Source organism: Podarcis muralis, chromosome Z, assembly GCF_964188315.1.
Source record: "Podarcis muralis chromosome Z, rPodMur119.hap1.1, whole genome shotgun sequence".
Classification (NCBI taxonomy): domain Eukaryota; kingdom Metazoa; phylum Chordata; class Lepidosauria; order Squamata; family Lacertidae; genus Podarcis; species Podarcis muralis.
This window is the reverse complement of record NC_135673.1, coordinates 10684997-10698396: the sequence shown is the minus strand read 5'-3', so window position 1 is coordinate 10698396 and position 13400 is coordinate 10684997. Positions and strand designations below refer to the sequence as shown.

Sequence of the window (13400 nt, the reverse complement as noted above, 5' to 3'; positions counted from 1 at the left end):
GGGTTTTAAATATATGTCAATACCATATATGTGCGGCATCAATAGAAGCTCGTACCAAAATTCCCTACCCCTCGCACTTCCCAGAAACAGTGGAAGTCCCTTGGAAAGGGGTTCTAGGAAAAGGTTTTCATCTTTGGAGCTTGGCTTGCAGCATATTCCAAACGCAATAACAATACACGATCAACCCCTGTGTTATTAGGAGGAGGGAAATGAGCACCAAAAACATTCATCTATCAAGGAAGTCACCCTTGGCAAGATTGCAGAAGAAGCAAAAAAAGAAAGGAAACAAAATCACAGCCTGAAATGCAATATGTTTTTTTTTTGGGGGGGGGGGGAATATCTTGCTAAAGGCTTCCTTCCTTACCTCATGCTGTCAGCATTTCTTGCCCATTTAGCATGAACAAGAGGGCGGGGAAGGGAAAGAGAGGCTAATTTTTCAAAAATGAGAAGGAAGGCTATAAGAAATGGGGAAGAGTTAAGCCTGAATGACGCACATTCTTCAGCTTTGATGCTACCAATTTTAAAAATCTGAGGTCCCAATTTTTCCAAGAACCAGAGAGAGTTCTCCCTGCCCTCTCCTTAGCCCAAGTCAGGGCAATCCACAATGCAGCAGTGAGGAAAACCACATCTCAAAGGAATGGTAGCAAAGCTCAGAAGCACAGCCAGGCTCTGAAAATCCTGGCTGCACACCAAGAACACACTGGTAAAGAAGGCAGGGGGGGGGGAAAGAGAAATTCAGTTCAGTTTGCATTTAAAGGCGAACCTGTCTAATTCACACTTTCTGAAACTATTCACGAACTGAAGCACAAACATCTTTCAGATTTCGCGCTTCTCCTAAATGTTGCAGTGAGGTTCTCCAGCCAAGTAATATGTGCAAATATGCATAATGTGTGCATAAAAGGGCACACTTTGTGAAAATAGCATACAAAAATGCATCACTCCACAGGAAATTTGCTTTGCAAAAGCATGTATCTCAGGCAAATTTGCGTACAAATGGGCATATTGCAAGACGTGCGCTAAAATGCTGATGAATTTTTCATGAGGACCTTTTAAAATGACGACAATAATAACTGAAAACTGATGTGGAAATATGGAGAAGTGAATTTAAGATTAGAAAAATAAGAAGCAGAGAGAAACTGAAATTACACGCTCACCAATTCCTACACACATTTGCAAATAAATGAGGCCCTTCAATTCATCCTAGTAAACTCATATGGTGTTTAGCCAATTACTGTGGCATCAGGATACAAAAAGGACTTTTGAAGAAATAAGCATAATTTGTTTTTAATCAACCTTGCAGATAAGCCTACAAAATTACTAGCCTGCATGGGGAGGGGTAACCATCTTGCTAAAAAGGATCCCTCAGTGGCCAACAAGCATACATTGGTAAACTCTAGACCAGGGGTCTGCAACCCGCGGCTCCGGAGCCGCATGTGGCTCTTTTACATCTTTGCCGCGGCTCCGGGGCAGATACTAGCGAGGGGAGGAGGCGCATTGTGCGCCCCGACACTCCCCACTGTGGCGGGCGCTGTACTGGCTGTGACGTCGCATGGGGGCGGTGCGTGCATTAGTCACGCACCGTCCCGACGTCCACCTTCCCGCCCGCTGTCAGATCGCAGCTCCGGAGATATATTTGTTTTAAATGTCGCAATGGTTTTGCGGCTCCCAGTTTTTTTTTCTTCGGAAACGGGTCCAAGTGGCTCTTTTTGTCTTAAAGGTTGCAGACCCCTGCTCTAGACTGTCAATATTTTGCAAGAGGGATTCAAGCCCACCAGGGAAATTTAGACTTGCACAATTAAGGTGGATTAAAACCTTCTGTTGCTAGAACAAATCCAACTTTTTTTAAAAAAATATAAACCAGACTGTTTGCAGTTAGGAAAGTGACAGGAAAATGCACTGAAAAAGTATGGGATGAAAAAATAACTAAAGAGAAGACTTATTAAGCACCAAACAAACAAATCGGAATGAATGCTCAATGAAGATTGGATATAATCCAACCACTGTGGAAGCTTTGTGTAAGAAAATCATGATGGATGCTCAATAAAAACGTCATCTGGAGGAGCCCATAGGGTACTAGCCTCTTAGAAGGCTAGTAAAACAAAAAGGCCAAGTGGACTGGTGGAAGAGGAAGACATTGATCTATCTCTTCTCTGTCTGCCTGTTGCATTTCCAGGCTGTTTGTAGAGCAAAAGGCTTTCCTTCCTTTTTGCTGGCACAGAAACCAAGAAGGTTGGTGGAAGAGGGATGGGGCTTGGACAATTGCCTGCAGGAAATTCCTGATCACCTACTTGTACCAGGCAAGCTTTTAAGCACAAAACAGAATAACGTTTATTTATAAAATACCTGAAGTTCATTAAAAAAAAACTGAGTGGGGAGAATTCAAAAAGCAACTACAGATTGTGGGTTATGAAATGGCTACATTTAGGAATTTTGCAAGTTGCTCTGCAATTCAAAATATACTTGAGCCCTCTAGTAAAATGATCACCAGAGTCATGTCAGAAACGGGTGTTCCCTTCCTGGGTGCGAGAAAAAGAGGGGTGAAAACTGAGACAGGAGCCAAAGAGCAACATTAATCAGGGACTTTCTAATTAAAATAAATCTCTTGCTATTCCTGTTCACTCTAAGGGGGCTTTACGGCGGATACCATCCCAGTTGTTTGTACTCCAGATCTATAACCTGTCTCCCTTGAGCTCTGTATTTGAAAACTCCATCAGGGTGATTTCTAAGCATTAACTCACAGCAAGGGTGGGAGATCTTTTTCAGCACAAGGGCCACATTCCAGGGATGGGAAGGGCCAGAAGCAAAAATGGCTGCAGCAAGGGATGTGAATTTTACCTCTGTCCAATAGGCTGGTTTGTGTGTGTGTGTGTCACAAGAGGATTCAGGGGAAATGTTCTAGGGTGCACCCTCAGTTCATGTGGAGCATCATCTAGGCCTGTCGTGCCTCCCACACTGAACCAAAAGTGCAGCCATGGGTTGCTGTCTCCACAGAAGGGTGGAAGCAGATGACGCAGTCTTTTGGGGAAGTTGGTCTCCTTCTGTATTCCTGACCTTCTGACTGAGGAACCTTTGATAATGCCCAGATCTCACCCTGTCTAATTTCTTGTCAAGTAGCTCAGTTCCATCCTGTGGCCCAAACAGAAATACAGTGGTACCTCAGGTTAGATACGCTTCAGGTTACATACGCTTCAGGTTACAGACTCCGCTAACCCAGAAATAGTGCTTCAGGTTAAGAACTTTGCTTCAGAATGAGAACAGAAATCGTGCTCTGGCGGCGCGGCAGCAGCGGGAGACCCCATTAGCTAAAGTGGTGCTTCAGGTTAAGAACAGTTTCAGGTTAAGAACGGACCTCCAGAACGAATTAAGTACTTAACCTGAGGTACCACTGTAACGGGTTAAGAGCAGACCATTGAAATTAAAAGTCCTGAATTAGTAATGTCTATTATTTTCAATGGTTCTACACTGAGTAGGCCTAGTACTGAATACAACCAACTGGGCTTTTAATTCCACTACAGTTGTTAAGCAGGTTACAACTGCCATGTTTGACTTCTTTGCAAAATGTCGTGTAATTATTTTTATATACAATAAAGCTCTAATGCAGTAATCACACAGGCTGCATTTATTGCATTGCATCTCTTTCTAACCTCACTGCTAACATTAGATAGACAGAGACAGATATCAACACACACATACACATGTGTACACACACACTCGCTCACACCCATCTTGGGATAACAAATCATGCATCTGATAGTGGACTTTAAAGTTAAATTACAGGTGGTGATTTCTACATGACAAACTCCTCTGAACAGAACACTTCTCAGTCTCCACTGATTCTGCTACATCTGTGCAGCAGCTGTGATAGGATCATGCAGTCGTTCCAGTGCAAAGATACAGTCAAACTGCCAGTCCCCAGAGCAGCTTGCAGTTGCATCTCTGCCTGATGTTCAGGAACACAGGAAGCTACTTCAGTGGACTCAAACTATTGGTCTATTTCAGGGGTCCCCAAACTAAGGCCCGTGGGCTGGAAAAGGTCCAAGGGACTCGTTTATCCGACCCACGGCGACCCCTGCCACCCGCTCTTACTGGCGCTGCGCTGCACAGCTGCCTGCTTCTGGGTCGGAGGAGCACCGGAAATAGCTTGTGCGCATGTGCAAGTGTTATTTGTGCATAAAGGTGAAGGTAAAGGGAACCCTGACCATTAGGTCCAGTCGTGACCGACTCTGGGGTTGCGGCGCTCATCTCGCTTTATTGGCCGAGGGAGCCGGCGTACAGCTTCCGGGTCATGTGGCCAGCATGACTAAGCCGCTTCTGGCAAACCAGAGCAGTGCACGGAAACACCGTTTACCTTCCCGCCAGAGCGGTACCTATTTATCTACTTGCACTTTGACGTGCTTTCGAACTGCTAGGTTGGCAGGAGCAGGGACCGAGCAACGGGAGCTCACCCCGTTGCAGGGATTTGAACCGCCAACCTTCTGATCAGCAAGTCCTAGGCTCTGTGGTTTAACCCACAGCGCCACCAGCATCCTGTTATTTGTGCATGCGCAAGCATTATTTCCAGTGCACATCCGGGTTGGAGGAGGCCCGTGCACATGTGCACAAGCTATTTCCGGTGCTTCTCTTACCCAGAAGTGCGGCGGAAATAGCGTGTGCGCACTCGTTTGGGCATGCGCTCCCCCACCCTCCGGCCCGCCGCGTCATCGCCGCTGGAGACACTGGCCTGAGGCGTGGTAAGTTTGCTGACCCCTGACTCTATTCAGTCCAGCATTGTCTACTCTGATTGGCAGCAGTTCTCCAGAATCTCAGGCAGAGGTTCCCCCCATCCTCTGCTCAGCAGCGCTGTCAGAGCTGCAGTTTAGGGCAGAGGTCCGGGGCTCTAACTCAGCAGAAGAGGCCCCCAAATGCAGCACGTTTTGAGGCAAGTGACCCTGTACTTTGCCACTTAGAGAGGCAGGGAGCCCATTTACGAAGTCCAATTAACATAGGAACCTTCTGCATGCAAAAACGTGTCCTCTGCCAGTGAGAGACAATCTCTCCTTTCTCAGCTAGGCCCCTTTCTAATCAGGAAATAGTATTTCATGCAGAAACAGAGGTCTCCTTTGAGGGCGATTCTTGCTCCTATGTGTTCAGAAAGTGAAACCTTTTCAGGAGAAAAAGAGTAACAGTGGGCATCCAATTTTAATTAAAGGGATCGAGGATGAATTGCTACTGTGATGTTTCCTCCAACCTACCTCGCATCACATTGACGGAAATCAAATATTTACATATGCAAACCAATTCAGATAAAAATGTGGCCTAGAAATCAATTAAAAGAGTTGTCACAACATTTATTTTTATTTTTTTAAATGGGAAAAGGATGATAATAGCAAAGCCATCAAGAGACCTGGCGCACTCTGTTCACAGCGCTGGGGGAAATGTTAAAATCCACTCTCATCAGTCGCCAGCTTTTAAGACCTCAAAGCAATATTGCAGCAAAGGAATCCAACATTGTCACCGTCACGGCTAAGGCTGTAATTTCCAAGAAATTCATACAGGCACATGCCAAAACCACGAGGAACCAAAAAGGAAGGGTATTTCTGTCTAGTCCTATGAAAAACAAATCCTAGAAGAATCAAGGGAAGAGGGGGAAATCTAGCCAATGAAACATCACAGTTACATTAGGCTGTAGTACTGAACATAAATACCATGTTAAATAGAAAGATAAGCCTGCTATCCTCCATCTCTTGACACGATCCTTGAATCTTTATTAGTTGCCAAGCAGACAGAAACCCAACAGGTGAAGGCTTTCTCATCTCCATGCTGGACAAAGGTCCCCTTGCTGAATTTCTTGGCACATGACTGTTAAAGGCCTTCAAGAAATAGGGGGAGGAAGAGGGGAGGCACCTGGAAAGGAATAACAAATAGGCACAGATGTACGGTATAGCAGTTTGAGCAACAAAACCCAAACTGTGCGCCAAACCATATGAAAGAACAGTTTGGAGTGGGGGGGGAGGAGGAAAACTAATTCAATAATGCAAGGCTCCACAGGGAATTTTCAATAGACCTGCTGATAGACTGTGGTCTATCTCCTCTCACTTTTTATAGGTTGCTTCCAGAAAGTTTGTTTATTGCGTATCCATCCCAATTTGTTTGACCATAGAGACTGGATGAAGTGGGGAAACCAAGGTTTGTTCACTGCAACCTCCAAGAATGCTCGTTCTCACATAATGCTAAGTCAACCCAGTTTTGTCCCTGCCAGGGAAGAGAAGGGAGTGGGGAATGTTCTGTGCTCATTCACAGTAAACCCAAATAAGCTAGGGTTTGCCACTATGTGCAAACTGGGCTGATAACTGATCTGTGCTTTAATACCCAGGGGGTGTAGCCACTAATAGTCCTATTCAGGGTAGACCCATCGAAATGAATAGCTCTCTTAGGGTCATTACTTTCAATGGGCCTGCTCTGATTAGGTCTAACATTGCATACAACTCCAGGTGGGTGGGTGGAGGGGGCTTAGTAATGGTTTTTAATGACAGGGTGGGAGGTCTAGATTGCAAACTCTCCTAAACCCTAACAAGGCTGCTGCATCAGCCTCCTGTCTTGGAGAATTTCAGACATAAGGTAAAGGTACCCCTGCCCGTACGGGCCAGTCTTGACAGACTCTAGGGTTGTGCGCCCATCTCACTCAAGAGGCCGGGGGCCAGCGCTGTCCGGAGACACTTCCAGGTCACGTGGCCAGCATGACAAAGCTGCATCTGGCTCTGCCGCACACGGAAACGCCGTTTACCTTCCCGCTAGTAAGCGGTCCCTATTTATCTACTTGCACCCGAGGGTGCTTTTGAACTGCTAGGTTGGCAGGCGCTGGGACCGAGCAACAGGAGCGCACCCCGCCGCGGGAATTCGAACCGCCGACCTTTCGATTGGCAAGTCCTAGGCGCTGAGGCTTTAACCCACAGCGCTACCCGCGTCCCTAATTTCAGACATAGATAGGCTAAATATTATAAGAAGAGCTCTCCTTGATCAGATCAAAGGGTTCGTCTTGGTCAAGTGTTCCATATCTTACAGAACAAGTGCGCTTAAGAAGCTCACAGTGAATGCAAGCAGACATTCATATTCTCCAGCAACTAGATATTCAGGGGTTTAGAGCCTCATGGTGGATGTTCCATTCAGCCAACACAGCTAATAGCCATTGATAGCCTCTCTCCCTCCTCCTCCAGGAATTCATCTAATTCCCCTTTTAAAGCCATCTAACAGAGTGGCCTTCACAGCATCTTGTGGCAGCGAATTCATACATTAATTATGTATAGTATGAAGAAATACTTTCATTTGTCTGGCTTCAGCCCACTGCCAACCGATCAATTTCATTGCATGACCCTGATGGATATTTGATATATGTATGGCTATAGATTGATAGATACAGATACAGCTGTGCAAACATTCTCCACGCTGTGCAGAATTCTATAAAGTTGCATTCTTCTTTTTTGCTATATAAAGCAGTCCCAAATTCAACAAATCTGTTGATAGGCGGGTATTTTTTTTATTTCTTACTGGAATGAGAAAGTTGGTGATGTGTGAGGCCATATTTACCATTCCCTATTAGTCTAGAATGGATCTCAAATCTTCTATTTTGCACTTTTGTTTAATAACTATGTTATTTTTATTTTTCTGGAGAGAGAGAGAGAGAGAGAGAGAGAGAGAGAGAGAGAGAGAGAGAACTAGCTGTTGTATACAGTATTCCGAGTGCAGCTGCATTCTGGATTTATATAACGGCATGACAGACACTGAACTGTCTTATATTCATCCCCAGTTCCAATAATTCCCAGCATGAGATTTGCTTTTTTCACCAACGCTGAATGCTGAATTGACAGCTTCATTGAGCTAACTGCCGCAACCCAAAAAACACTTTCCTGGTTAGCCCCCACCAGTTCACATCCTTTCGGTTTATATTTATACCAGTTTATTAGGGGATGCACCCCTGCTTTCTCTGCTTGCCAACCCTGTCACCCCACCAGCCCATTCGTCAACTGTGTTTCCCCCACACCAGGCAAACCCCCTCCCTTTACACTTCACCCACCCTTTCATCGCTCCCCATACAGCTCACCCCCACAGCTCATCCCAACCCATTTTAAAGGATGAGACATTTCACAGAGTGGCTTCCTAAACAACTTGGTGAAGCACCTCTCCCCGCTCTGTAAACCCTGCTGCTGCTGCCACATTTAAAGGAGGGGGTGCTTCACAGAGTGGCTTGCTAACCCTCTCTGTGGATTGATTTCCTCCTCTCCATTAAACTGCTTGCCCTGGGCCACCTGCCACCATCGTTGCTCGCTGGCTCACTTGCCCACCATTTATCATGCTGGAGTTGGGGTGGCCCCCTATTGGTCACAACACAAACTCCAATATGACAACAGCATTACATTTTTATGTACAGTGGTACCTCGGGTTACATACGCTTCAGGTTACAGACTCTGCTAACCCAGAAATAGTGCTTCAGATTAAGAACTTTGTTTCAGGATAAGAACAGAAATTGTGCTCTGGCAGTGCGGCAGCAGCAGGGGGCCCCATTAGCTAAAGTGGTGCTTCAGGTTAAGAACAGTTTCAGGTTAAGTACGGACCTCCGGAACGCATTAAGTACTTAACCCGAGGTACCACTGTACAGTGGTACCTCTAGTTACAATCTTAATTCGTTCTGGAGGTCCGTTCTTAACCTGAAACTGTTCTTAACTAGAGGCACACTTTCGCTAATGGGGCCTCTTGCTGCCACTGTGCCACTGGCACACGATTTCCATTCTCATCCTGGGGCAAAGTTCTCAACTCGAGGTAACTCTTCCAGGTTAGTGGAGTTGGTAACCAGAAGTGTTTGTAACTCGAGGTACCACTGTATTTAGGAAGATATGTCAAATTAGGGCCATTCTGCCCCAGGGTGCATCACTTTGAACCCCAACATTTGGAGTGCCCCCCCTCTCATTGTGGGATGAACAAATGACAAACAGGAAGGTGCATACACACCCTGCAAGCAAATCAGGAAAGATGCAGGATTAATGCTCAAAGCAGAAGAACCACTCCGTAAACGAAACAGAACAAGTGTGTGATAAAGATCAGACAAACTCTAACCACCACACAAGCTTTGTGCAAGCAAGTCAGGATGAATGCAGGTCACCCGGAGAAGCGCTTCCTTAATTTCAACTTAATTTACCAGGTTGCTCCAAGCCCAGTTTTAAGACATCCTTCTGGAACAACTGGCTTGGGTTAAAGCCAATTAAACTACAATAGACAAATAATTTGGGAGGGACATTTTTAGGCCCCCAAGTCATATTCAAATGTCTCTTGGGGGGTAGTAGAATGTCCTAGAATAAAAATTAAGTGTGATGTTAGAGGAAAGGGACTTAAGTCTCTTCTTCTGGATCCAATTTTATGGGAACATCCCCCCCCCCCACCTCAAACACATTACACTGAAGAATAGCCAACCATCATATGCAAGAGTAGACCCATTAAAATGAATGGACATAACTTACTCAAGTCCATTGACTTCATTGGATCTCCTGCGAGGATTACTAATGTTTGATATTACCTATTGTGCAGCTGGCAATTTCCTATAAGAGAGATGGGGAACCTGTGGTCATCTAGATGTTGTTGGACTACATCTGTCATCATCCTTGATTAAAGACCATGGTGGCTGGGGATGATGGGAACTGGAGTCCCACAACATATGGTAAAGCCTCAGATGCTTGATGTAGAATATCTAGGTTGTAGTTCTAAAAAGGTAAAGGGACCCTTGACCATTAGGTCCAATCGTGGCCGACTCTGGGGTTGCGGCGCTCATCTCGCTTTATTGGCCGAGGGAGCCAGCATACAGCTTCCGGGTCATGTGGCCAGCATGACTAAGCCACTTCTGACGAACCAGAGCAGCACACGGAAACGCCGTTTACCTTCCCGCCGGAGCGGTACCTATTTATCTACTTGCACTTTGACGTGCTTTTGAACTGCTAGGTGGGCAGGAGCAGGGACTGAGCAACGGGAGCTCACCCCATCATGGGGATTCGAACCGCCAACCTTCTGATCAGCAAGCTCTAGGCTCAGTGGTTTAGACCACAGCGCCACCTGTGTCCCTAGGTTGTAGGTCTACTCCTGTGTAAATTCTCTGATGAAAAGTGCACTCTGGGCATGATTTTACCACATATCATTGGTAGGAGGTTTAATATTTATTTAGGGCAGGGAGTTAATCTCTCAATGGATTAAAACATTCTACCCTCAGGGAACACTTTCTATATTGGCAAGCCTCCAAAACCAACAAATCAAAACCTCTGCCATGGAGCTGGTTCTGAGTTACAGGATTCTGGAGCATGTTCTAAGGTGCACATCTCAAAGGAAGCTAGATGCCTTATGGTCTGACTCAGTGTAAGGGAGACTCCTGCATGGATTAACGCTTTATTCAGAACCATAAGGACTAGAATCTTATTGTATGTTTATGAGAAGAGCCATAGTTCAGCGGCAGAGCACATGCTTTGCATGCAGAAGGTCTCAAGTTCACTCCCTGGCATCTTCAGATAGGACTGGGAGAAACCCCTGACTCAATACCCCGGAGAGCTGCTGCCAGTTAGTGTAGACAACACTGAGATAGACGGACCAATAATCTGACTAGGTATACGAGCAGCTACTTCTCTTACTAGTCTGGTAGACACAGAGAAGGAGGAACTGTGGGCAGCCAAGTGAATGGACTAGAGGAATAAATGTAGGGCTCCATCACTGCTATGGTCCCAGGCAGCAATCCAGACTCAGGGGCACCAACTAGGGAGCTGGACCAAGCTCAGGGCTCTGAGCTGGCTGCTGTAGATCAGAAGACCACTGTACCTGAGGTTGCCCGACAGCCCCTTGGGAGGATGTCCCATACCACACAGGGCATGTCGGGTCAGAGGCAAGACCCTCACAGATGCCATCTCCTAAGCCTGAGTAATGCAATGATTCAAACTGCACCTCACCTGTCCAACAACACATGGCACATACCATGCAAGAGGCTATGGGATGGAGGACAAGTGCCCATCTCCAGGGCAGAAGGTTGGTCCTTTAAAACTCTGAAGTTCTCCACAAGGGGGAGGAGCCTGAAGAGGTACTCTGAAGTTAAAGCTTTTAAAGGTCCCCATCTGGAGCAAGTTGCTCACTCAGTGCTCTCTGTGATCCTGCAACCCCTGGCCAGCCTTACAGATCTGGTATTGGACCAGATCGTGACTATCCCTGCTCCACACCTGCCACAGAAACCATGTGGGCAGCTAGGGGGTGGAAGTTTCCTCCTCCTCCACAGAAATGAGAAGGGCCAGTAGTTCTAGTGCGCTTACTTACATGCATGGGTGTAGCCAGGGAGGACAGGGGGGGCAGCTGCCTCCCCCCCATCAAGTAAATAAATAAAAATACTTAACTAACTAACCAATCTTGTCAAAGATAGCTTGGTTCTGCCCCCCCCCATAGGCCTGCCCCCTAACATAAATCCTGGATACACCCATGCTTACAAGGTTGCCCTTACAGCATTCTTGTGGTGGAGGCAAATGAGTTAGGGCAGAAAACACACTGCCTTCCCAGCATAGTCAATGGTTCAGGATGATGGGAATTGTGGTCCCACAACATCTTGGAGGGTGGGGAGGAAACACCACCCCTGCCTTGTTATATTCAATCCAAGGGTGGCCCTGGCTGTCAATCTCCTCCTCCTCACTCTCAGTGCTGCTCTTGTAGGACTCAGCAAAGAGGAGAATTAGGGCACAACCAGAATTAGTTGTCTCTGCTTTTCACTGGCTGTGATTCCACCTGTTATGGGGTCTGTCTCTGCCCATCACTGGCTCTGGTTCCACCTCCTGTTGGTCTCTTTGCCTTCTGCCCCACCAGTCCCAACAAGCACCAGTCAGGAAAGAAAAGCGCACTCTGCATGAACTCAGAAGCACACTTTCTGAGATTCCCTTCTCTCCCAGACTCAAAACTGAGGCACTTCTTTCGCAACACTGGCCTCAGTCCTTTTTTCCTTCTAAGCAGATCCTCTCCAAACTCAGACCCTGCTGTTTCCAATATGCACAAACGATATACTGTAGATATATTTTGCACCGTACAATTAACTACAGTACATAACAGCAGCTTCAAATGGGCAGCACAACAGACAAAAAGCCAATGTTAGTCCTACTCAGAACAGAATCATTCAAATCAACGTGCGTGCCTAACTTAGGTTCGTTCGTTTCAACGGGTCTACTTGGAGTAGAACTTAGTTGGAATGCAACACAACGTCAGCAGAGCTTTGAAGGGAACTGAATCCGGGATGAAGAAAGCCAGGTGGGTGGGTTTTTCTGGGGGGTGGGGTGTTTCCTTAATGCTGTCTACCTCCTGGGCCTGGTTGGGTTCTGTGAAGAGGAGAGAGCAGGGGTGGACTCGGCGGAGGGGGGAGACAACACCCCAACCCACCCGACCCCCTTTTAGGATCCTCTACTGCAGCAGGCGCTGTGACTCCTAGATCCCAACGTGGCAAAGCTACGGCAACAACCACTCAATGCAGGTGTGTGGGGATCCGGAGCGGATGGACCGTCCCTCCCAGATGGCTTACTGAGAGACACCCCCTCCCGCCAAGAAATCCAGCCCGATGTTCCCAAAGCGAACACCCCATAATAGCAACATTGCTCCCTTACTTGTCGCCGTCGCTCTCGCATTCAAAGCTGACTCCTTTCCGCAGCAACGCGGCACGCCGGCTCCTCAGTTTAGTCAACGGAGCCGCTTCCAACGCCATCGTCCATACCGCCCCGCCTCGAAAGCCCCGGGATCCTGCGTTGGTCCTGGCTGCTGGAGAAACCGGAGAGAGCTGGCCGGTCCCCCCGCTTTCTCTTTCTTTCCCTTTCTCCTCCCTCCGAGCGGCTGGGTCCGCCCAGTTTTGGCGAGGGGCGCACGGAAGAAGTGGAGGAGGGGGAGGCAGAGGAGAACGGCCGAAAAACTACGCCGCCCTCGGCGCCGATGCCTCACCTGGCGCAAATCCAGTCTTTCATTTCGGGAGCGCCTGCAAGCTCTTCCCCATCTCAGGTCCTTCGGAAGCGAAGGGGTGGGGGGGAGGACAGGCGCTCTGCACATGTCCAGACGCACTGTGCTTTTTAATCGTGGCTTTAGGGCCTGTGTCTAAAGTATGTCAGGCAAGATGTTGTGTGTGAGAATTAACTTGTTATAATTAAATGTATGAACTGTGGCAGGAGTTTGGTAACTTGGTTGACCTTTAACAGAGGGTTGGAGCAGGGGCCAGCAAACTTTTTCAGCAGGGGGCCGGTCCACTGTCCCTCAGACCTTGTGGGGGGCCAAACTCTTTTTTAAAAAAATAAGAACCAATTCCTATGCCCCACAAATAACCCAGAGATGCATTTTAAATAAAAGCACATATTCTACTCATGTAAAAACACGCTGATTCCTGGACC

The 13400-nt window shown here is 47.1% G+C and overlaps 1 protein-coding gene across 4 annotated transcripts in view; it reads right to left on the bottom strand.

Annotated features, from left to right (window-relative positions):
• Positions 1-12844, bottom strand: part of GARNL3 (GTPase activating Rap/RanGAP domain like 3) — a 112402-nt gene extending 99558 nt beyond the window's left edge. Inside the window, exon 1 of one of the 4 annotated variants that reach the window (XM_028714777.2) lies at positions 12633-12844. In XM_028714777.2, the coding sequence (XP_028570610.2) occupies positions 12633-12730 (98 nt within the window). In that variant the 5' untranslated portion in view covers positions 12731-12844. The remainder of the gene's footprint in view (positions 1-12632) is intronic. The other 3 variants (XM_028714772.2, XM_028714768.2, XM_028714775.2) reach the window with 3 other exon arrangements.
• Positions 12845-13400: the final 556 nt, after the last annotated feature.